The sequence below is a fragment of the Dipodomys merriami genome, unplaced genomic scaffold (assembly GCF_024711535.1).
Source record: "Dipodomys merriami isolate MVZ:Mamm:240054 unplaced genomic scaffold, mDipMer1.0.p SCAF_94, whole genome shotgun sequence".
NCBI classification, from domain to species: Eukaryota; Metazoa; Chordata; class Mammalia; order Rodentia; family Heteromyidae; genus Dipodomys; species Dipodomys merriami.
In genome coordinates, this window is record NW_027206557.1 from 4,877,300 (window position 1) to 4,898,729 (window position 21,430).

The 21,430-nt window shown below is 49.5% G+C and overlaps 1 protein-coding gene across 2 annotated transcripts in view; it reads left to right on the forward strand.

Annotated features, from left to right (window-relative positions):
• The window catches only part of Nod1 (nucleotide binding oligomerization domain containing 1), a 44,155-nt gene extending 23,131 nt beyond the window's left edge, over positions 1-21,024 (forward strand). For both annotated transcript variants that reach the window (XM_070014292.1, XM_070014293.1), the window contains exons 4-12: positions 2,518-4,369; positions 5,098-5,181; positions 6,131-6,214; positions 7,149-7,232; positions 10,259-10,342; positions 11,174-11,257; positions 14,075-14,158; positions 18,583-18,666; positions 20,091-21,024. In XM_070014292.1, the coding sequence (XP_069870393.1) occupies positions 2,518-4,369; positions 5,098-5,181; positions 6,131-6,214; positions 7,149-7,232; positions 10,259-10,342; positions 11,174-11,257; positions 14,075-14,158; positions 18,583-18,666; positions 20,091-20,163 (2,513 nt within the window). In that variant the 3' untranslated portion in view covers positions 20,164-21,024. The remainder of the gene's footprint in view (positions 1-2,517; positions 4,370-5,097; positions 5,182-6,130; positions 6,215-7,148; positions 7,233-10,258; positions 10,343-11,173; positions 11,258-14,074; positions 14,159-18,582; positions 18,667-20,090) is intronic.
• The last annotated feature ends 406 nt before the right edge of the window (positions 21,025-21,430 follow it).

Below are 21,430 nucleotides of genomic sequence, written 5' to 3' on the forward strand. Positions count from 1 at the left end.
TGTGAACTCTTTGTATGTCTTTTTCTTGCCTTATTGCTCTGGCTAGAATTTCTAGAACTATGTTGAAGAGGAGTGAAGAGAGTGGAGATCCTTGTCTTGTTCCTGATTTTAGAGGAATGGTTTAGAGGAATGGTTTCCCATTTTGTTTGTTCATTAGCTTTGGCTCTGGAGTTCTAACCAGAATTTTCCACATGCTAGACATGTACTCTACCATCAGCTACGGCTTAGCCCTCTCATCTGATTTCAACAGGGCCTAGAGAAGTGTGGGAAGAGCCTCCATTCTGACTTTTTGCTCACTTCCTACACTATACTGACATATGTAGATAAGCTAATTCTGTACAGATTTGAGGCTGTATGTGTGTGTGTGTGTGTGTGTGTGTGTGTGTGTGTGTATTTGTGGTGGTACTAGGATTTGAACTTATGGTCTTATAGGTGTTCTACCATTTATTCCTCACCTCCAGCCCTTCTTGCTTTATTTTTCAGATAGGGTTCTGCATTTTTTTGGGGGGGGGGTCAGGTCATGGGGCCTGAACTCTGGGCCTGGGCACTGTCCCTCAGCTCCTCAGCTCAAGGCTAGCACTCTACACTTGGGCCACAGCGCCACTTCTGGTTTTTTTCCTTTTTGCTTATGTGGTGCTGAGGAATCAAACCCAGGACCTCAGGCATGCAAGGCAAGCGCTCTACCACTGAGCCACCTTCCCAGCCCATGGGTTCTGCACTTTTTGTTCCAGCTCCCCTGACAGCTATATCCCTGTCTACATTCCCACATACCTGGGATTATAGACATGTACTCCCTTCCCCTTTCCCCCAGGACTATGTATTTTTTTTCTTTTTCCTTTTGAGATCTTTCCAGGAGGTAGGGATGTAACTCATTGACAGAACACTTACTTTGCACATAGGAAGCTTGGATTAAATTATTAGTATCATAAATAAATTAATAATAAGTATCTTTTCAGGAGAAAACCTTTCAAGGTTTGATTCTAGGTCTGGCATTCTCGGTTACCCTGGTCTAGTCCTTATCTGCAGAGCACCAATGAAAGTGCTAGTTAACCATTCTTTATTGGTCTCTTTGATGCACTCATCACTAAGGTGCTGTGCTGAAGGCTAGGGATAGAGGGTGAGCACAGAGGATGGATCCCTGTCCCTCAGGGTGCTCAGTGTAGAAAGGGACTCCCACAAATGTGACTTTGCATGAAGTGATCAGCACAGTAGCTGCCCAGGACGGGTGATGAGTGGGTTTACTCTGGGGGAAGGGGTTTGTCTTTCCTTTGGCAACAGCACCAAGGCACCATTCTCTGAATTTTAAAGAACCCTGGTTTGACTTAAAGACAGAAGTGAAGGATGTACCCAGCAAGCAAAGCATCTGTTTAGGGAGAGCCAGGCCCAGCAGCAGTGTCAGGACTGAGCTTGTACCTGTGGTCCAGCATCAGCTAGTATCTTGCTCTTACAGGCACTTTCTTTACCCCCAGGCAAGTGAGAGAGCACTCTTTGGTCTTGGAGCTTGAACTCAGGGCTTAGGCACTGTCCCTGAGTTTTTGTTGTCAAGGCTAGTGCTCTACCACTTTGAACCATAGTACCACTCCTGGTTACCGGTGGTTAATTGGAGATAAGAGTTCCATGGACTTGCCTGCCCAGGCTAGCTTTGAACTGTAATTCTCAGATCTCAGCCTTCTGAGTTACTAGAATGATAAGGTGTGAGCCACCAGTGCCCAGATATTTGCTAGCTTTTAAAGTATAATTTAGTCTACAAGAAGCTACATGCAAAACATATTTTGAATTGATACCATTTATATAAAATACCCAGAAAAGACAAATTTATAGAGAAGGAAAGCAGAACAGTAGTTGTCAAATCTCCAGGGTTAGGGCAAGCACTGGAGGCAGAGAGTCTCCAGCAATGTTTGGGAGGGTGGTGGAGATTTCTAGAATGAGACCGTGTTTTAAGTATATAAATAACACTTGTAATGAGTAAACACTATGGTATAATTTTCTCCGATAAAGCTGTAAGTGGAATACAGCTTACTTGGCAATGACAAACTTCCTGGGAGAGAGGCCTTCTAAACACTGGTCACCCATTGGCAGAGGAGGAACCTCCAGTTCCCAGTCGCAGACCCTGGAGCACTGGGCTCTTTGAGGTTTGAAGAGGCTGCACTTGACCGCAGGGTCAAGGGAGTGGGTTTGGTTGGTTTGTGCTTTGGCTTCTATTTCTTAGGACCTTCTGGTGTGACGTGCTTTCTCTTGTCTCTCTCCTTCTCTGCCCCCTCCTCCCTCTGGTCGCTGCTCTCCCCCCCCATCCCCCTTTCTCCATCCTACCCCTCTATCTCTCTATCCTACCCCTTGCCCCTTCCTCGTCCTTTCCCATGCACCCCTCCCCGCCCCCCTCTCTCCACTTCGGTCTTCCTCCCCTGTCCCCCCCCCTTCCTCCTTGGGTCTCCCTCCCACTACTCCTCCCCCTTTCTGGTCTTCCCCCGCATACCTATCCTATCCGGCCACCTGCCACCTCCCCCCACCCCTCCCCAGTGAGCAGGTACACCCAGCAGCTGCGGCATCTGGGGGGCTGCGACTCCGGGTTCCTGCCGAGCTACGCACAGGGCAGCGAGCGCGAGCTGCCGCTGGAGGAGGTCTACGAGGACCCGGTCCTGGAGCTGCTGGGCCCCGACGACAAGAGTCTGGGCCCTCTGAGTGGCCCACCCTGGCTGCTGGACCCCGATCCTGGCGTCCTCGGCGGGCAGGGGGAGGCTGTGCTGGTTCTGGGCGACGCGGGCGCGGGGAAGTCGGCGCTGCTGCAGCGGCTGCAGGGCCTGTGGGCAGCGGGGCGCCTGGGCGCCGAGTTCCGCTTCTTTTTCCTCTTCCGCTGCCGCGCGCTCGGCGGGCTGGGAGCGGGCGCTGCGCTGCGCCTGCAGGACCTGCTCTTCCGCCACTGCTGCTTCCCAGAGCGCGGCGCCGACGAGGTCTTCGCCTTCCTGTTGCGCTTCCCGCGCTTGGCGCTGCTGGCCTTCGACGGCCTGGACGAGCTGCCCTCCGACTTCGATCCGAGCCGCGCGCCCGACAGCTGCAGCCCCTGGGAGCCCGCGCCGCCGATGGCGCTGCTGGCGGCGCTATTGAGTGGCCGGCTGCTGTCGGGCACGCGCAAGCTGCTGACGGCGCGCACGGGCACGGCGCTCCCGCGCAACCTCCTGCGCGCCAAGGTGCGGCTGCGCGGCTTCGGCCCGCTTCAGCTGCGCAATTACGCGCGCCGCGTGGTGCCGGACCGCGCCGCGCGCGAGCGCCTGCTACAGCAGCTGGACGCCCACCCCGGCCTGGGCGGCCTCTGCGCCGTGCCGCTGTTCTGCGGCCTCGTCTTCCGCTGCTGCGCAAGCCTTTGCGACACCCAGGAGGACTCCGGCGTGCTGACTCTGACCGACGTCTACTTGAGGGTCGCCGAGGTCCACCTGCGTCGGGCGCAACCTCGCAGCCTGGTGCAGCACCCGGCGCGCTGCTCGACCGAGACCCTGCGCGCGGGGCGGCACGCGCTGCGGGCGCTGGGGCGCGTGGCGCTTCGCGGCACCGAGCGCGGCCGCTTCGTCTTTGGCCCCGACGAGGTGCGGGTGTCGGAGCTGCGGGAGGGCAGCGCGCAGCTCCTGCCATTGGGCTTCCTTCGGGCCCTGCCCGCGCCCGGGCCCGAGCCGGGCCGCCGCGTCTTCGAGTTCCTGCACCTAACACTCCAGGCCTTCTTCGCTGCCTTTTTCCTGGTGGTGGACGATGGGGTGGGAACCCGGGAGCTGCTGCGGTTCTTGCGAACCGGGGCGGGGGCCGCGGACGGAGATGCAGACGGAGATGGGGACTCGGACGCCTCGGCAGGCGCCTGCCACCCCTGCCTTCCGGCCCCGTGCCTGCGCGACTGCATCTCCGCCGGCCTCGTGCCCTCCTCCGGCAAGGACCACCTCCAGTTCACCAATCTCTTCCTGTGCGGGCTTCTGGCCAAGGCCAGGCAGAGGCTCCTGCGGACCCTGGTGCCCGCGGCTGCCTTACGGAGGAAGCGCAGGGCCCTGTGCACCCACCTTCTCAACCGCCTGCGCACCCACCTGCAAGGCCTGCCACGGCTCCAGTCCGGCGGCTTCCGGCAGGTGCAGGCCATGCCCGCGTTCCTCTGGATGCTGCGATGCCTGTATGAGACGCAGAGCCGCAAGGTCGGGTGGCGCGCGGCGCGCGGCATCCGCGCTGACTATCTCAAGCTGGCCTTCTGCAACGCCTGTCCGGCCGACTGCAGCTCCCTGGCCTTCGTCCTGCGCCACCTGCCCACTCGCCTGGCCCTAGACCTGGACAACAACAACCTCAACGACTTTGGCGTGCGTGAGCTGCAGCCCTGCTTCAGCCACCTCACGGTCCTCAGGTGGGGACCTGCCCACGGGATGGGGGGGTGCAAGCCAGGATTCCGGGCCCCTCACCCACCCTAGGACTGATGACTTCTGGTCTGAAAATGCCTTAGTCTGTATCTCAGGGTGGCAGAGGGCAAGGAACAATGCAGGTCAGGTGGTGCTAGATCAGCCCCACTGCCTCTCTGTTCCTCACCTAGAGAAAGATGTCCTAAAGCTAGCAGTGCCAGTGCTTATGAGAGTGATGAAGTACCTCTGAACAGAACTTTGCCTGTTGCTCTTGACCCTGTAAGGTGGGGCTGCCCTTGTCTCCGTTTGACAAATAAGGCAGCTGAGGTACAGAGTTGATGGCCTGCTCTAGGCCACACGGCTGAGACCCAGGACCTCCTGAATAAAATGATTCTGAGGCTCAGGTCTCCGACACGTGGGAACGTTTATCACTGCAGGAAAAACAGAGCAGGAGCTGATCAGCATTCCTCTCAGGCCAGGCCTGCCACCTCCTGCTTGGGAGGCTAGGAGGGGAGGGAGGCTAGCCTAACTTCACCAATTAGCATTTCCTGCAGGACAGGAGCCTGAAGCCTGGCTCCAGCATATCCACGCTTTTCAGGGGCTGTTTGGCTGGTCCCAGGGCCTCTTTACTGGATGTTTATAACCAAGGAGTCTCTGAGGTCCACAGACTTCTGGAGTTTAGAGATGAGAGCACTTTCGTATGACATACCTCCTGATACTTTCTGTCCTGTTTCAGGCTCAGTGTCAACCACATCACCGATACTGGGGTGAAAGTGCTGAGTGAAGAGCTGACCAAGTACAAGATTGTGACATTTTGGGGGTATGTCTTTCTCAAGAATACTGGGTCAAAGAGCCAGAGAGCCCTCAGTGTGGGCAGCTGGCCACTATTTGAGCCAGTCACAAAATCCAATGTGGGGAAAGGTTTTGTTAAGATAACAATACTACCTATGCATTAGAATTTACCATGGTGGGAACCTCCATCTCTTTCCAGAATCCTCAGGCTAAGGTATGGACTTAGTGCCTGTGCTGATGGTGATATGTTCCCAGGCCTAGGACAGAACCTTAACCCCAAATACCTGTACGTACACACACACACACACACACACACACACACACACACACACACACACACTTTTAGGGCCTTGCATACATCTTTGCTTACTCAAAACTGGATCTCTGTCACTTGAGCCACACCTCCATTTCCAGTTTCTTGGTGGTTAACTAGAGAAAATAGAGTCACAGACTTTCCTGTACTGGCTGGCTTTGAACCATGATCCTCAGATCTCAGCCTCCTGAGTAGCTGTGAATATAGACTTGAACCACCAGTGCCCAGCCTCAAGTAATTTAATACTTCTATTAAAAAAGAGAGTCTGGGTACCAAGCTGCTCCTGGGTCCGGGAACCTGGCAGTTGCTCAGCACCTTTGGGCCCCAGATTCCTCCAGTGTTAGATGAGACCACTGAAGCAGAGGTCCCAAGCTCCCATCTGCTTCGCAGTCCTGGTTGACAGTGCAGCCCTGAAAACCTCAGCTTAGGTTGTTACTCATCCCTGAGAGGCACTGAGGTTGTCACTCTGTACTGCAGAGAGATATGGAAGCACAGGACAGGGCCGCAGAGTCACAGGGCTGCAGAGTCACAGAGCCCAGCTCCTGTTTCCAAGGGCCTCCTCTCAACTCAAACAATGAACATCATTAGGCAGAAAATCCCACTTAGAGAAAGGGGTTCACAGGACACCAGACTCATACAGTCTCCACTGTGTTTTCTCTCTAAGTTTGTACAACAACCAGATCACTGACATTGGCGCCAGGTACGTTGCACGAATCCTGAATGAATGCAGAAGCCTCACACACCTAAAGTAAGTAACTGAGGTCAGTGGCACAGGCTCCTTAGTAGCTGCTTTTCCTCTTCAACTCTCCATTTTAAAGAACAATGCTGAACAATTTTAAAGAACAGTTACAGGTGTCTCACACCTGTAATCTAAGTGCTCAGGAGGCTCAGATCTGAGGATAAAGGTTTGAAGCCGACTGTGAAGGGAAGTCCATGAGGCTGTTATCTCCAGTTAATCACCAAGAAGTGGGAGTTGTGGTTTAAGTAGTAGAGCACCAGCCTTGAGTATAAAAGCTCAGAGACAGCACCCAACACACACACACACGAAAAGAAAAACAATGTACTGCCATAGCTGGAATCCTGGGGGTTCTGCTTTCCCTACACCATACTGGTCAGATTAAGGAGACTTGTGTGGGAGGTGAGATTGTCTTGTGGGATATTTATATGGCTGGGAGTTTGTAAGGACAACCTGTTGGGAGAAGGGGGCAGAATATTGGCTGTTTGAGTTCTTTACTGACCAGGAAGAAAGGCTATGACTAAGTCCCTTTATGTAATGCCAGAAACAATGATCTTTCTCCCTCAAAGAAGCTTGATCCTGGGTCCTGCCAGACACTCAGCCAAGAATGGCAGAGAACCTGATCCTAGCCCAGAAATGGAAATATCCACAGTGACTATAGGTAATCAACACGGTCGTTTCTCTGCCTGCCAGTGAGAGAATGGCATTCCTGAGGTTGCTGAAGCCCAGAGAGAGCCCAGAGGCCAAACACCTGCAGAGGCTGGGTTGTCTGGGAGGAGCTTTGATAGTCTGTTTTCAGGGCACATGTCTCTCACTGAGGGCCTGGTTGCCAGATCACATGGCAAGAGGGGCAGGCTGGGAGGTTCTATGGTGAGGGGCAGATGGCTGATTATAGGTTTCTACTCACCTCGGGGCTAAATCTGCATGACTGTCTACCTCTCTACAGACTGGGCAAAAACAAAATAACAAGTGAAGGTGCAAAGTGCCTGGCCCAGGCTGTGAAGAACAGCACGTCGATCTTTGATATTGGGTGAGTAGAGGGTGATGCCCAGGTGGGGGCCCATGTCCTGAGAGTCTATAGCTGCTGTGCTTTGTACATCAATGTTATAAAAGGACCCTTGGGGTTGGGAAGAGGCAGCAAAGATGCCCCTGTGACTTCAGCATGGGCGGTGGTGGAAAGTCACAGGAAAATGTTGACTGCCACTGCACAGGCCTTAGGTCAGAGGGCAGTGTCTTCACCACTAGAAACTAGAGGGAGCCATCCAGGTTCTGGATGGTCCTGACTTCTGGCTGATAGTCTCCTTTTTAAGAAAATGGTATGGGCTGGGAATGTGCCTTAGTGGTAAAGTGCTTGCCTAGCATGCATGAAGCCCTGGGTTTGATTCCTCAGCACCACATAAACAGAAAAAGCTATAAGTGTCGCTATGTTTCAAGTGGTAGAGTGCTAGCTTTGAGCAAAAGAAGCTCAGTGACAGTGCCCAGGCCCTAGGTTCAAGCCCCAGAACTGGCAAAAAAAAAAAAAAAAAAAAAAAAAAGAAAGAAAAGAAAAGAAAATGTTACATCCTCTGGAGGAATTGTTTTTCTGATTGGTTTTTATTGGGGGTGAAATACACATAAAATTCATCATCTTAACCATTTTTAATTGTGCAATTCAGGATATAAGTGCATTTATAGCATTATGCAACCATGACCACTATTTGCCCAGAAACTCCTTTCATATTACAAAATTTAAACTTTGTAGCCTTTGAACACTCTCCTCATCCTGCCCTCCCCCCCACCAGCCCTAGCTCCTGTAAGAGCCTCATGTGAGTAGACCATATAGTAACGGCTTATTTTACTTTGTATAATATCCTCAACATTTATTCATATCCTAACACATCAACACAATACTCTATTGTGTATATTCACCTCAGTCTGGTTTTTTTCATTCATCTGTTGGTGGACATTTGGCTTGCTGTATTTTGGTTATTGAGAATAATGTCAATGTGTGCACATATCTCTTCGAGACCCTGCTTTCACTTCTTTTAGGAATCTGGACAGAATTGGGATTGCCTGGCCATGTATTAATTCTATTCTTAATCTCTTGAGGAACCACTGTACTATTTTCCATAGTGGATGCAACATTTTCATTGCCCAAGGGTTTCAATTTCACTTTGTCCTTGCCAGCACCTGTTATTTTTGTGTTTTGTTAATAGTAACCAATAGTAACAGGATGGGAGGGAAAAAAGGCTTTATATCATAAAGGTGTTTTTTTTGTTGTTGTTGTTTTTGTTTTTTGGGGGGGGGGCGGTTGTGGGGCCTGAACTCTGGGCCCCTAAGCACTGTCTGTCACTCTTCAGCTCAAGGTGAGTGCTCTATCACTTGAGCCACAGCACCACTTCCAACTTTTTTTTTCTGCTTATGTGGTGCTGAGGAATTGAACCCAGGGCCTTATGCATGCAAGGCAAGCACTGCATCACTGAGCCACCTTCTCAGCCCCTCATAAAAGTTTTAGATCATAATCTTCATTGGATTATAAAAGAGTGTAGATAATTTTACATTGAAGCTATGAGATATAATAAAAATCATCTCAGATGGTTAACATGTGTGGTCATGCAAACTGGCTCCGGCTCGTATTCTCTTGCTTCTGTTTGCTTTTTCTTTAACTTGCAGAGGTTGCCCTACACATGCAGGGTTTGTCTACTGCTTTTCACCTAACCTTATGCCATGAGAGCTTGACACTGTTTAGGCTTATGCCAATCAATGTAGAGTGCACACATCTTTAAAGTGAAGTACTGAAAGCAGAGTCTTGAGTCTCACTGGCTTTGCCTGGAGGCTGAGTGTGAGTGCCTGCCCTGGGCTGCCCAGTTCTGTTGTGTGTGGGTTGAGCGATGGCACTTCTCTTTATGACAGAGCCCCCTTGTCCTTTTAGGAATAGTTGACACTTATTACAGGCCAGTGGCCTGTAAGTGTCTCTCATATATGAACTCAGAAGGGTGATGGCTGCTCTAGGCATGTCTCACATATGAGCTCAGAATCATCAGGTGGCTCTATGTGCATCTCACATATGAACTCAGAATGGTCATGGCTGCCCTATGTGTGTCTCATGTATGAACTCAAGAATTGTCATGGATGTTCTATGTGGTCTTATGTGTGAACTCAATCATCATGGCTGCTCTATGTGTGTCTAATGTATGAACTCAGAATCATCATGGCTGGTCTATGTGGTCTCATGTATAAACTCAGACTTGGCATGGCTGCTCTATATGTGTCTCCTGTATGAACTCAATTGTCATGATTGTTCTGTGTTTTCACATATGAACTAAGAATTGTCATGGTTGCTCTACATGGTCTCATGTTTGAACTCAATTATCACGGCTGCTCTGTGTGAGTTTCACTTATGAATACAGTTGTCATGGGTGTTCTATGTGTGTTTCACGTATGGACTCAGAATCATCATGGGTGCTCTATGAGGGAATGGTCTTTTATTCCCATTTTACAGAGGACACTAAGGTTCAAGTATGTGTCCTATGGGTGGGAGGTGGTGAACATCTTGCCATGCAGGCTGTGTGAGCCCAATATTCTCAGCTACTCCATGGTTAGTGACAGTGTTTTCTGGGGCTGTAGCAGTGGGCAGGGCGTGGCTCAGCAACAGCTTTTCCATGCACCAGGAGCAAGGCTGCTGCCTCAAATCTGCTCCATGTCGGGAGGAGTGGCCCCAGCCCTAATGCAAAGCAGAACAGGGTGGGGTGCAGTTCTGCACTTAGCCTTCCTTTTAGGTCAGTGTGGCCCTTGTCCTCTGCAGGGGACATGTGGGTAGTTTCTTCCAGGACAGTTGTGAGCTGAGGCTTTTTACTGACAGCCCTCCTGAAGGGAGGAAGGGAGGGAGAGAGAGAGAGAGCATGCATGCAACTTGCTGATCCACATCTACGAGTAGGGTTTCTGCTGCTCTTTTTTTTTTTTTTTTACAGCAGTCCTATAAGGGTTCCCTGTGGCCACCTTTTGGCATATGCATCAAGCCTGGGCCTCTGGCTGTTCTGAAGGGCCTGATTGTCACTGCCTTGCTTCTGTCCTCAGGATGTGGGGCAATCAAATCGGGGATGAAGGAGCTGCAGCTTTCGCAGAGGCTCTGAGGGACCACCCCAGCCTGAACAACCTGAGGTAACACTGCTTTTGGAGCCAAAGGTCTGCCTGTATTGGAGAGGAATGGCTCTAGGGGCCCTGGCAGAGTGGCCCAGCATCCCTAGTGAGGGGATTTGCTTGTGTGATTCTCTTCTTAAAAGGTTTTTCTTGATGTCTAAGAGGCATTCAGGAAGGTACAATTTCTTTCATGTTCAGCTCAGTTTTACCCTCCTACATACCCACACCTCTCACATTACAGTGTGACCACACCCAGACCCCTCCCCCCCCCACACAGTGTGACCACACCCAGATCAAGAAGGGACACTTTCAGCCCCTGGGTCATTGCAGGCTTCTTGTGGGGAGGAGGGATAAAACTGAAAGGATGCTGGCCATCAGATTGCTGCCCCTTCCTCAGAATGAATGGTGGGGACAAGGGACCCTTCTCTGAATACAGCTGCTGCTTTCCAACCCTCCTTAGGCTCCACCTAATCCCAGAACTTTGGGTCTCCTGAGGTGAAAGGTAGTCTGAGGTAGGGGAGGGCACTGGCAGAAGGTATTTTTTTGTGTCTTTCGATGGGGAACCTTCTCCATGTCTTGTCAGTGGGTCCCTGATGAAACCATCAGATGAGGCACATCTCCCAGATGTCCTTGGTCCCCAGCCTGAATGTTCTGCATCCATTTCTGCCTGGCCTCTCCTGGAGCAGTTTCGTACCTGCTCTCTGCTGACCGTGCAGAGTGCTTCTGCTTCCTGCAGAGGTTGGCCAGGCCAATACCACATCCAGATGGAGACTTCCCAGCTGATTGGGGGTAACACAAAGGACAGATGTGGAGGTGTTTCTAGTAATCCATCTCAGGTGTTTTCCTTCCTAGTCTTGCGTTCAACGGCATCTCCACAGAAGGAGGGAAGAGCCTGGCACAGGCCTTGAAGCAGAACACTTCTCTGGAGATATTTTGGTAATGATCACAGTTATTTTCCACGGTTGGGTCTGGCTCATAAAACCCTAGGCTGTGCACAGTGAGCATCATAGTCAAAAAGATGCTCTGAGCCGGGCACTGGTGGCTCACGCCTGTAATCCTAGCTACTCAGGAGGCTGAGATCTGAGGATCACAGTTCAAAGCCAGCCCGGGCAGGAAAGACTGTGAGACTCCTATCTCCAATAACCACCAGAAAACCGGAAGTGGCACTGTAGCTCAAGTGGTAGAGCGCTCGCCTTGAGCTGAAGAGCTGAGGGACAGTGCCCAGGCCCAGAGTTCAAGCCCCACGACCGACAAAAAAAAAAAAAAAAAAAGATGCTCTGAGAGGTCTGGCTCAAGTGATAGAGTGCTAGCCTCGAGTGAAAAATGTTCAGGGACAGCGCTCAGGCCCTGAGTTCGAGCCCCAGGACCAGCACACACACACAGGGAACAAAGACTGCCTGTATTTGACGTGTTCTTATGGCATGGTCTCTCATTCTTCACACTTGGCATTTGGTTTGAATATTTTTTTGGTTGGGAATGTGTGGTACATTTGTGGGTGTCCATGGCATCTTTGGCCTTTACTGTTAAATACCAGGAGCCTCCATCCCCCAACTATGACCATCAAAACCGTCTCCAGACTCTGCCATGGGTGAGTGTGAAATGCCTAGGTTGAGAACTGTTCTGCTACATGAGCAGTGATAATGCCTGGTACCCAGACTAGTGAGCACTGCATGTGCTTACCATTCTATATCTTCTGCGTGTGCTCACTCAGTCTCACAACCACTCATGAGGGCTGTGCTGCCACCATTTATATCTAATTATGACTAAGCTCAGACCCAGAGAAACTAAACCTCTCCTGACCCTATATTGCTGACAAGTGCTACAAATCCAGTAAGCCTGGCTCAGCCTCCCAGACACTGCCCTCTGCTGCCTCCTGACTCTGCCTCACCACCTCAGGGCTACACAGAGCCCACAAGTGGATGTTCAAGGTCATGTCTTTTTACTGACAGGTAAATTATTACTCAGATTTTACACTGTGACAGTACACAGTGTGAACTGCAAGGTAGAAATCTTTTTTATTGTGAAAATACTGTACAGAGGGGTTACAATTACATGGGCAAGATAACGAGTACATTTCTTTTTTTTTGGGGGGGGGTCCAGTCGTGGGGCCTAAACTCTGGGCCTGGGCGCTGTCCCTTAGCTCTTCAGCTCAAGGCTACCGCTCTACCACTTGAGCCATAGCGCCACTTCCGGCTTTTTTCTTTTTGCTTCTGTGGTGCTGAGGAATCGAACCCAGGGCCTCATGCATGCAAGGCAAGCGCTCTACCACTGAGCCACCTTCCCAGCCCACGAGTACATTTCTTATCAAGCATTGTAGCCTCTTCCTTTGTTTCCCCTTCCCTAGAAATCTTCTTTGAAGCTTTTTTCCTAGTACTTTTGAACCCAGGGTCTTGCAGATGCTACACAAGCACCCCTCCCCTGAGCTCTATGTCCCCAGGAGCCCCTTATTTTGGCAGTATTGGGACTTGAACTTAAGACCAATGTCTGTTCAGCTGTCTCTACCACTTGAGCCACATCTCAAGCACTGCTTTTTGATGGTTATTTTGGATATGGAATCTAATGGACTTTTCTGCTTGGTAGACTATAGAAACTCAATCCTCTGGATCTCAGCTTCCTGAGTGGCTAGGAGTATAGGCATGAACCACAGATACCCAGCCATCAAAAAATTGTTGAGACAGGGTCTTGCCAAATTGCTCAGGCTGGCATCAAACTTGTAATCACAGAGCCCCTACTTCCTGAGTATGTGGGAATGAATGTGTGGCCACTTGTCCTGTTATACATCTTGCGTGAGTCGGTACATGTCTAAATCTGATTTTGTCTTAAAATTTGTATAAGGCAAGATCAAAGTACCCTTCAGGGAATGCTTTTAAATGATGTTCTTTCTACTCTGGTATCCTTGGTTAGCTGGCACTGTACCATTTGACTTACATTTCCAGCCTAGCATTTGCTGGTTATTTTAAAATGGGGAGTTATTTAAAAGTGGGGAGCTCAGTGCCCAGGCTCTGAGTTTAAGCCCCAGAACTGGTGGGCATGCATGCACGCACACACAGACACAGACACAGACACACACACACACACACACACACACACACACACACATAGACACACATATAGACACACACACACACACACACACACACATGAGTCTCTCAAGGACTTTTCTGCCTGAATTGGCTCATCTCCAGATTGTATCCTCCTAAGTAATTAGGCTTACAGGCATGAGTCACAGGGGCCAAACTATTCTGGTATTCTCATTTTCTCATCCACTAGAAGAAAAGAGCCCAATGCTTTGGATGTGCAGGGCTTCTCTGCCTTTTCCGAGCACTACTGGTTTTAGATACTGGAGATGCTTCCTGAGCTCTCACTTGTGAATTAGGTCCTTGGCAGCTGGCCTCCGTGCAGTGCTGAACACATTTTGTGCCCTTCCAAGTCTCCAGTCTGATTGCATAGCATGCTCTCAGTGGCATTGAGGTACCTGAGGGCTGGAGACTAGAGATGCAGTCCCTAGCCCTCAAGAATAGATTTTTCTAGCCTTACCATACCCAGTTGCTGTCCTCTGCATACAGAAAGGCAGGATTTGCACTTGCACTGAAGCACATGTCTGCTGCACGGTGGTGAAGCTGGGCTAAGCCTGGCTTTCAGCACCTGGGGGCTGCGGGGCTGGAAAAGCCTGGCCTGGAGTGCCACTTGTGTGAACAAATTTGCAGTCTGCCTGCCCAGCACTCCAAACTCAACACTTTCTCTCTTCTCTAGGCTGACCAAAAATGAACTGAATGATGAAGTGGCGGAGAGCTTTGCAGAAATGTTGAAAGTCAACCAGAATTTGAAGCATTTATGGTAACTTAGGCTGTATTACTTCTAGATGTTGTTGTTGTTGTTGTTTTGGTCATGGGACTTGAACTCTGGGCCTGGGCACTGTCCCTCAGCTCTTCAGCTCAAGGCTAGCGCTCTACCACTTGAGCCACAGTGCCACTTCGGTTTTCTGAGTGGTTTATTGGAGATAAGAGTCTCACGGGTGGGTGGCTGGTGGCTCACAGCTGGAAAAGCAGCCACTCAGGAGGCTGAGATCTGAGGATCGAGGTTCCAGGCCAGCCTGGGCAGGAAAGTCCATGAGACTCTTATCTCCAGTGAACCACCAGAAAACAGGAAGTAGGGGTGTGGCTCAAGTGGTAGAGCACTAGGCTTAAGTGAAAAAGCTCAGGGATAGTGCCCAAGCTCTGAGTTCAAGCCCCATGACTCACAAAATGAAAACAAAACAAACAAAAAATGCTAGTGGGGGGGGGAGGATGGGAAGGTATGGGAAGGGGAAACAAAAGAGGAGGCTACAGTGCTTGATAAGAAATGTACTCATTAGCCGGGCGCTGGTGGCTTACGCCTGTAATCCTAGCTACTCAGGAGGCTGAGATCTGAGGATCTAGGTTCAAAGCCAGCCCGGGCAGGAGAGACCGTGAAACTCCTATTTCCAATAAACCACCAGAAAACCAGAAGTGGCGCTGTAGCTGAAGTGGTAGAGTGTTACCCTTGAGCTGAAGAGCTGAGGGACAGCGCCCAGGTCCAGAGTTCAAGCCCCACGACCGACCAAAAAAAAAAAAAAAAAAAGAAATGTACTCATTATCTTGCCCATGTAATTGTAACCCCTCTATACAGTATTTTCACAATTAAAAAAAAAAAAGAAAAAAAAGTCTCACAGACTTTCCTGCCTTGGCTGGCTTTGAATTGTGATCCTCAGATCTCAGCCTCCTGAGTAGCTGGGATTAAAGGTGTGAGCCACCAGCGCCCAGCTTTCTCCTAGTTTTTGAGATAAAATTTATATACCACAAAATCTGCTCTTTTAAAATATATTTGTAGTGTAGAGGTTTTACATATATCTGTCAAATATAACCATTAGGTTATACAACGATTATAAAACATTTTCACAACTCCCCCCCCTCTAAAAGCCTGCATGGTTTAGGCAGTTTTCCCCTGCCTTCCCCTTGCCATGCCAATGACTGACCTTCCTCAGACTCTATGTTGGGCATTTCATGTAAGTGGAATTGACGTTTCCTGAGCTTGTTTCTGCTACTAAGTTTCTATGCTCGATCTATATTGTGGCATATATGTTTACCACTGCTTTTCTGCTGGGGAATGATCCTCCATTGAAAGGATATGTGACATGTAAGATACTGGGGTTGTTTCTACTTTTTAACTGTTAGGAGTAATGCAGCTGTGACAGTTGCACATATTTTGTGAGAATATGTTTTCATTTCACTTGTCTCTCTCTATACTTAAAATAGACTTCTAGGTGCAGTGGCAATTCAGTGTTTGTTCAACATTTTGAGGAACCACCAAACTGCTTTCTGAAATGATTTTACTGTTTTATATTCCCATCAGCAGTTAATATGGATTCTCTTTTATCTGCCTCCTTCTGTACATGGTATGATTGTCTGTGTTTAATTTTAGCCACACCTGTGGGTTCTCAGTGACACCACATTGTGGTTTTGATTTGCATTTCCACAGTGCATCTTTCCAGGCATCTGTTATTGCCTTCACATCTTTGAAGAAATGTTTCCACACCCTTTGCCCATCTTGCAATTGTGTTGTCTTTCCATTGCCTCATTGTTGGCATTCTTTGGACTACTAGACTTTTATTAGGTTTACATATATTTTCTTTCTTAGTATGGCATTTCCTCTTTCTTGATATTCACCTCTGAAGTACAGAAGCTTTGGCCTGTGAAATCTGATTTACCTACTTTAGCTTTGGGCTTTTGAAGTCTGATTTTTCTTCGCTTGCTTGTGCTTGTGGACCTTCCCTAAGACTATCATGTTTAATCCAAGATCACAAAGATTCACACCTAAGTTTGTGGTTAAGTACTTGGAGCTGATTTGGATGTGCAACTTGAAAAGACTCTGTTGGGTGAGCTTGACACAAAAATGTATGTCCAGACTGTATTCTAATTGTTCATCTATGTATATTATGACAAGGGTACACTTTGTTTTTCTGACAGGGTCTTTCTTTGTAGCCTAGGCTGGCCTTGAACTCATGATTTTCCTACCTGTACCTCCCAGCTGCTGGGATTGCAGGTGTGTGCCATCACACCTACCTGATTTGTCTTATTATTGCTTTGACATCAGTTTTGAATCCAGGAAGTGTGAGTCCAGATTTGTTCTTTCTCATGATTGTTTTGGCCTTTTTGGATCTCTTTCATTTCCACATGAGTTTTAAATGACCTTGTCAGTTTCTGCAGAAAAAGCCAGATTGTGCTGCTTTTCTCTTTCTTCCTTTCTGTTCAGTCTGTGGATATCTTCTCTGCCCTTCCCCAGGCACTAGGCCAGCCGCTCTTGGAGCAGAGCCTGAGGGGCTGGAGAAGTTCTGGCTACTTGATGCATGCCCACTGGATGAAGTCATGGGGGAGAGGGGGCAGAGGTGCCTGGCACTGCCTGACTTTGCAGGCAGCCTGCCCTACCACCATTGAGGTATGGGGCTGGCAGTGGCAGCTACGGTGAATATGGTAACTAGAAAACAGGAAAGTCTAACTGGATGTAGCACTCCAAATCCACTTCTGTGGACTTGCTCATTGGAAGGCTATCATCTCTGCCACTGAGGACAGGGAGTGAGGTGGGACATGGGTCCCACAGCAGTCCAGCTACCTGTGGTCCTGTATGTGGGCAGCAATGGTAGGATGGCAGGGAGGTGGATTTGCCAGAGTGCCCTGTGTGCATGTGTGTGCAGGTATGGAAATAACAGCACAGATAAGCCCGTCATAGTACAAGTGGATACTAACTAAAAAACAAAAGAGCTCCCTCCATTGGGTACTGGGCTCTATGTTTTTGCTTGGCTTTTTCCCTCAAGGCTGGTGCTCTACCATTTAAGTCACATGTCAGTTCTGGTTATTTTGCTCTAATTGGAATAAAAGTCTCTGAGATTTGTCTTCCCAGGCAGGCTTTAAACTATGATCCTCAGTGTCGGCCTCTTGAGTAGCTAAGATTATGGGCATAAGCACAGGTGCCTGTCTTTGGGGTTTCTTTGGTAAGGAGTTGTTTTGTTTTTGAGACAAGGTCTTGCTTTGTAGCCTGGCTGGCCTCAAACTCACCTCAAACTCTTGCTTCAGCCTCCCCAGTGCTGGGATTAAAGCTGTGCACCACCATGTGGGGCTTTATGCTGCCTCTTTGAGGCAAAGCCTCTCACCCTGGTTCTGTATCCCTATCAGTCACAGTTGCATCAGTACACCTTCCTGGCAGGGCTTCTTCTAGGTCAGTATGACTTCCAAGAGCCAGGTTTGGTGGTAGCCTGTCCAGTAGACAGCTGGGAGTGAGGAGCACTCACTCCTTTACAGACACCTGGTGGACCTGGCCTGCACCTGCTCTCAATTTGGGTTAGGGCTGTTGTGCTCAGGTCAGCTCCCAGCAGTCCTTCCCAGCCACATCAGAAACCTGGCCCCATTGGATTGGAGTCACACAGTGGCAGCTGCACTCTTAAGAGCCCCATGCTCTGCCTTCCTACTGCATCCTAACAACTGCAGCAGAATCATTTTCAAGTCTTGGATGTAGAAGTGGGGGATGTGATGCAATCTTAGAAGCTTTTTGGTACCACAAAGAACAGGAGGAGGCAGCAGAGCCTGTGCCCTGGTGACATGTTCTGGAATTTGTGATTCAGTCTGCACCTTCTGTCCTTAAGGACACCTCTGCAAGAAAAAGGCACACACACACACACACACACACACACACACACACACACACACACACACACACACACACACACACACACACACACACACACACACACACACACACACACACACACACACACACACACACACACACACACACACACACACACACACACACACACACACACACACACACGTTCCTGGATTACAGCCAGCATAGGAATCTTGGTATATTCAACACACACACACACACACGTTCCTGGATTACAGCCAGCACACACACACACACACACACGTTCCTGGATTACAGCCAGCATAGGAATCTTGGTATATTTAGCACACACACACGCACACACACACACACACACACACACACGTTCCTGGATTACAGCCAGCATAGGAATCTTGGTATATTCTGCTCACTATAAAGATTTGAAACATTTTAAGGGCTGTTATTCTCGTGTACTTGAGAGATACCCTTATCCTGGCAGGGTCATGAGCATTGGTCCCCGATTCCCACCCTCTCTCTTGCCCCACCAGGCACGACCTTCCCCTGTGGAAGAGGCAGAGGGGACTCAGTGTTCCATCTTGGACACAGGTTTGCTCTTCTTTCAGGCTCATCCAGAATCAGATCACAGCCAAGGGGACTGCGCTGCTGGCAGAGGCCCTGCAGGAGAATAGTAGTCTCACGGAGCTTTGGTAAGGCCACCTGCCTGTCAGAACCACAGACAGTGGACTTTGCATGGTGCCAGGCACCCCACAGGGCTGCTCATGATAGATAGAGAAAACAAGGCTCAGACTAGACCAATAAACCTTTCCCAAGGTCAGGTATGAGAGCAGAATAGAATTCACCTAGCCTGTCAGCATCCTGGTGGGTAGCATGGGAACACCAATGTGTGACGTGTTCCTGCTCTGAGTGAGTTGCCTGGCTATGAGCAAGAGGGGCCTATGCAGGCCTGTGGGGATGGGCCTGTCTCTGCTCTGGGCATTCTGGGGTGCAGAAGTCTCCCTCAGACTGGGGTAGATGTGTAGTTTCTGGAGTTTTAAGTTCAGGACATTACATTCTACTACTTGAACCAAACCTCCATCTGTTTTGGGGTTTTGTGGCAGTTTTTCGCTTTGGTTATTAGTTTTTCTCTGTCTAGTGACCTTTGTCCAGGCTGCAGTTAACTGTGCCTGGAGACCTGTGCTTGGCTTTTGCAAACACAGACTGAGTATTCTAGTTAATTTCATTCTGAAGTTTATTCCAACCTCATTTCCCCCAAAGAGCTTAAATCCTTGGTACACTGTCTTCTAAGTGGTATCTGTTGCAGTCATATGTAAGTCCTCCAGGTGTTGTGTCTTCATTCTTTCAAGCAACTTGGTGCCTGAATGCCAGGTCCTATGATGGCACAGACCCTGGGGTTCACCAGCTAGACAGGGAGCTGCATAGTAAGGGGACGTAGACATTTGCAAGATGACTTAGTTGTAACCATAAGAGCTCCATATAGGAGGGTGAGGAAGGGCTCTGACACAGATCGCTCAAGGAAGGCCTCCCTGAGGAAGGGGTAGTAAAACAGAGTCACGGAGCCTGCATGGGGGGCCCTAAAGGGGCTCTGGGGCTTTCCAGGACTTGCCAGATAGAACAGAACTTTGTGTTAAAAGGACTCTGAGGATGGAAAAAAGGCATATGGGTGGACTCTGGACACCACCTGACAGCCAGATAAAAAGGGAGACCAGAGTGTGGGAGATGTCCTAGGGGAAATGTCCCAGCGGAAACTCGCCCCTCTGACCTGCAAGTATCAGAGATGAGAGGTCAGAGGTCCATGCCCTAAGGGGGATAGGCAGGAAGCTGAGGGAGCCTCCCAGTGTACAATGCCACGCTGAGGGAAGGAGGTGCTTCAGGGAAGAGGCAGGACAGCCAGATGCCTGGGAAGTCCAGAGGAAAGAAAAGATCTGAGGAAATGTCATTAAAGCTTGCCTGGCAGAGGCTGTTGGTTAAAGAGATGGTGGCTGAGAACCAGTGGCAGCCCCTGAAGTAGTATCAGAGTACTCATGAGCTGAGGAAGCACTGAGGCCACCACCAGGAAGGGACATCTGCCAGCCCCTAATGCTTTGTGTAAACAATGTGTTTTTCCTTCCAGTCTAAATGGAAATTTGATAAAGCCAGAAGAAGCCAAAGTGTTTGGAGATGAGAAGCGGCTCATCTGCTTCTGAAGGATGTTTCGGGCTGGGTCTCAGCCCTGTGTCAGCCAAAGACACCTCAGCAGCCAAAGGCACCTTGTGCAGTCTGCGAGGCAGAGTGGAGCAAAGAGGCCGTCAGGAACTCCTCTGGTGGCTTGGACTGATGCCTGCCCAAGTTTCATGGGCTGTTGTAGTCACTGCACAGTCAACAGTACTGTGTTTTATTATACTGTGAAAGGTGCACAGTGTGTGTCTGTGATTATTTCCCCAGACGCTGAAGAAGGAAGACCACAGAGAACAAAGAGGCTGAAGAAGGAAGACTATGGAGAACAAAGAGGCTGAAGAAGGAGAACTATGGAGAATAGAAGAGGCTGAAGAAGACTACAGAGAACAGAGACTGAAGACAACTTTGGAGAACAAGAGCAGCCTCAGGCACACAGCACTTGGCCAACCTGTCTACAGGAAAGTGTGAACATTGGGTGCAGAGCCAGGCTACTTTGTTAGAGGCCAGGTGCTGAAGAACAATGTCAGTTCCTCCCCACTGATGGCTGATGTTTCTGTGACAGCTGAGGTTGGTGTAAGATCATCACAGGCATCTAAGAGAAAGGTCAATCCACTCTCTGCCCTGCAGGAACAAGGCCTGGCTGGCTTGAGGGCCCTGGCATCAAAGGGAAATCCTCTCCCTGCTTCTGAGAAGAGAGGTCTCTACTTCCCCCAGACATGGGGAAGCTGAACAAAGCAGAGACTCAGGGGCTGCTGAGAACTTGGCCCTTACAACACATCAGACCTCCACTTTCATAGTTTGGGGGGGGTGTCCAATGGTGTGGGTGGTGATAGTACCATAATGCTTGTTTCTTTGCAATTCATTTGTTAATAAAATACTGCAAATGCTTACTTTTTTCTTTTGTTGGTCCTGAGGCTTGAACTCAGGGTCTGGGCATTGTCCCTGTGTTTTTTCATTCAAGGTTAGTGCTCTACCACTTGAGCTACAACTCTGCCTCTGGCTTATTAGTGGTTAGTAGAGATGAGGCTCATGGACCTTATTGCCTGGGTTGGCTTTTGACCATGATCCTCAGATCTCAGCCTCCTGAGTAGCAAAGATTACAGATGTGAGCTACTAGCTGATACTATTTCTAATGGGATTTTTTGAAGGAACTTGTCTGTGAGCTTGAACCCCACTTTAACTTGCTGCACAGGGGCTCTTGGGAAGTGATTGGCTCATGAGGGCTCTGACTTCATAAATACATTAATAAATTGATGAGTTTGTAATTTAAAGGGACATTGGGAAATGAGGCAGGCT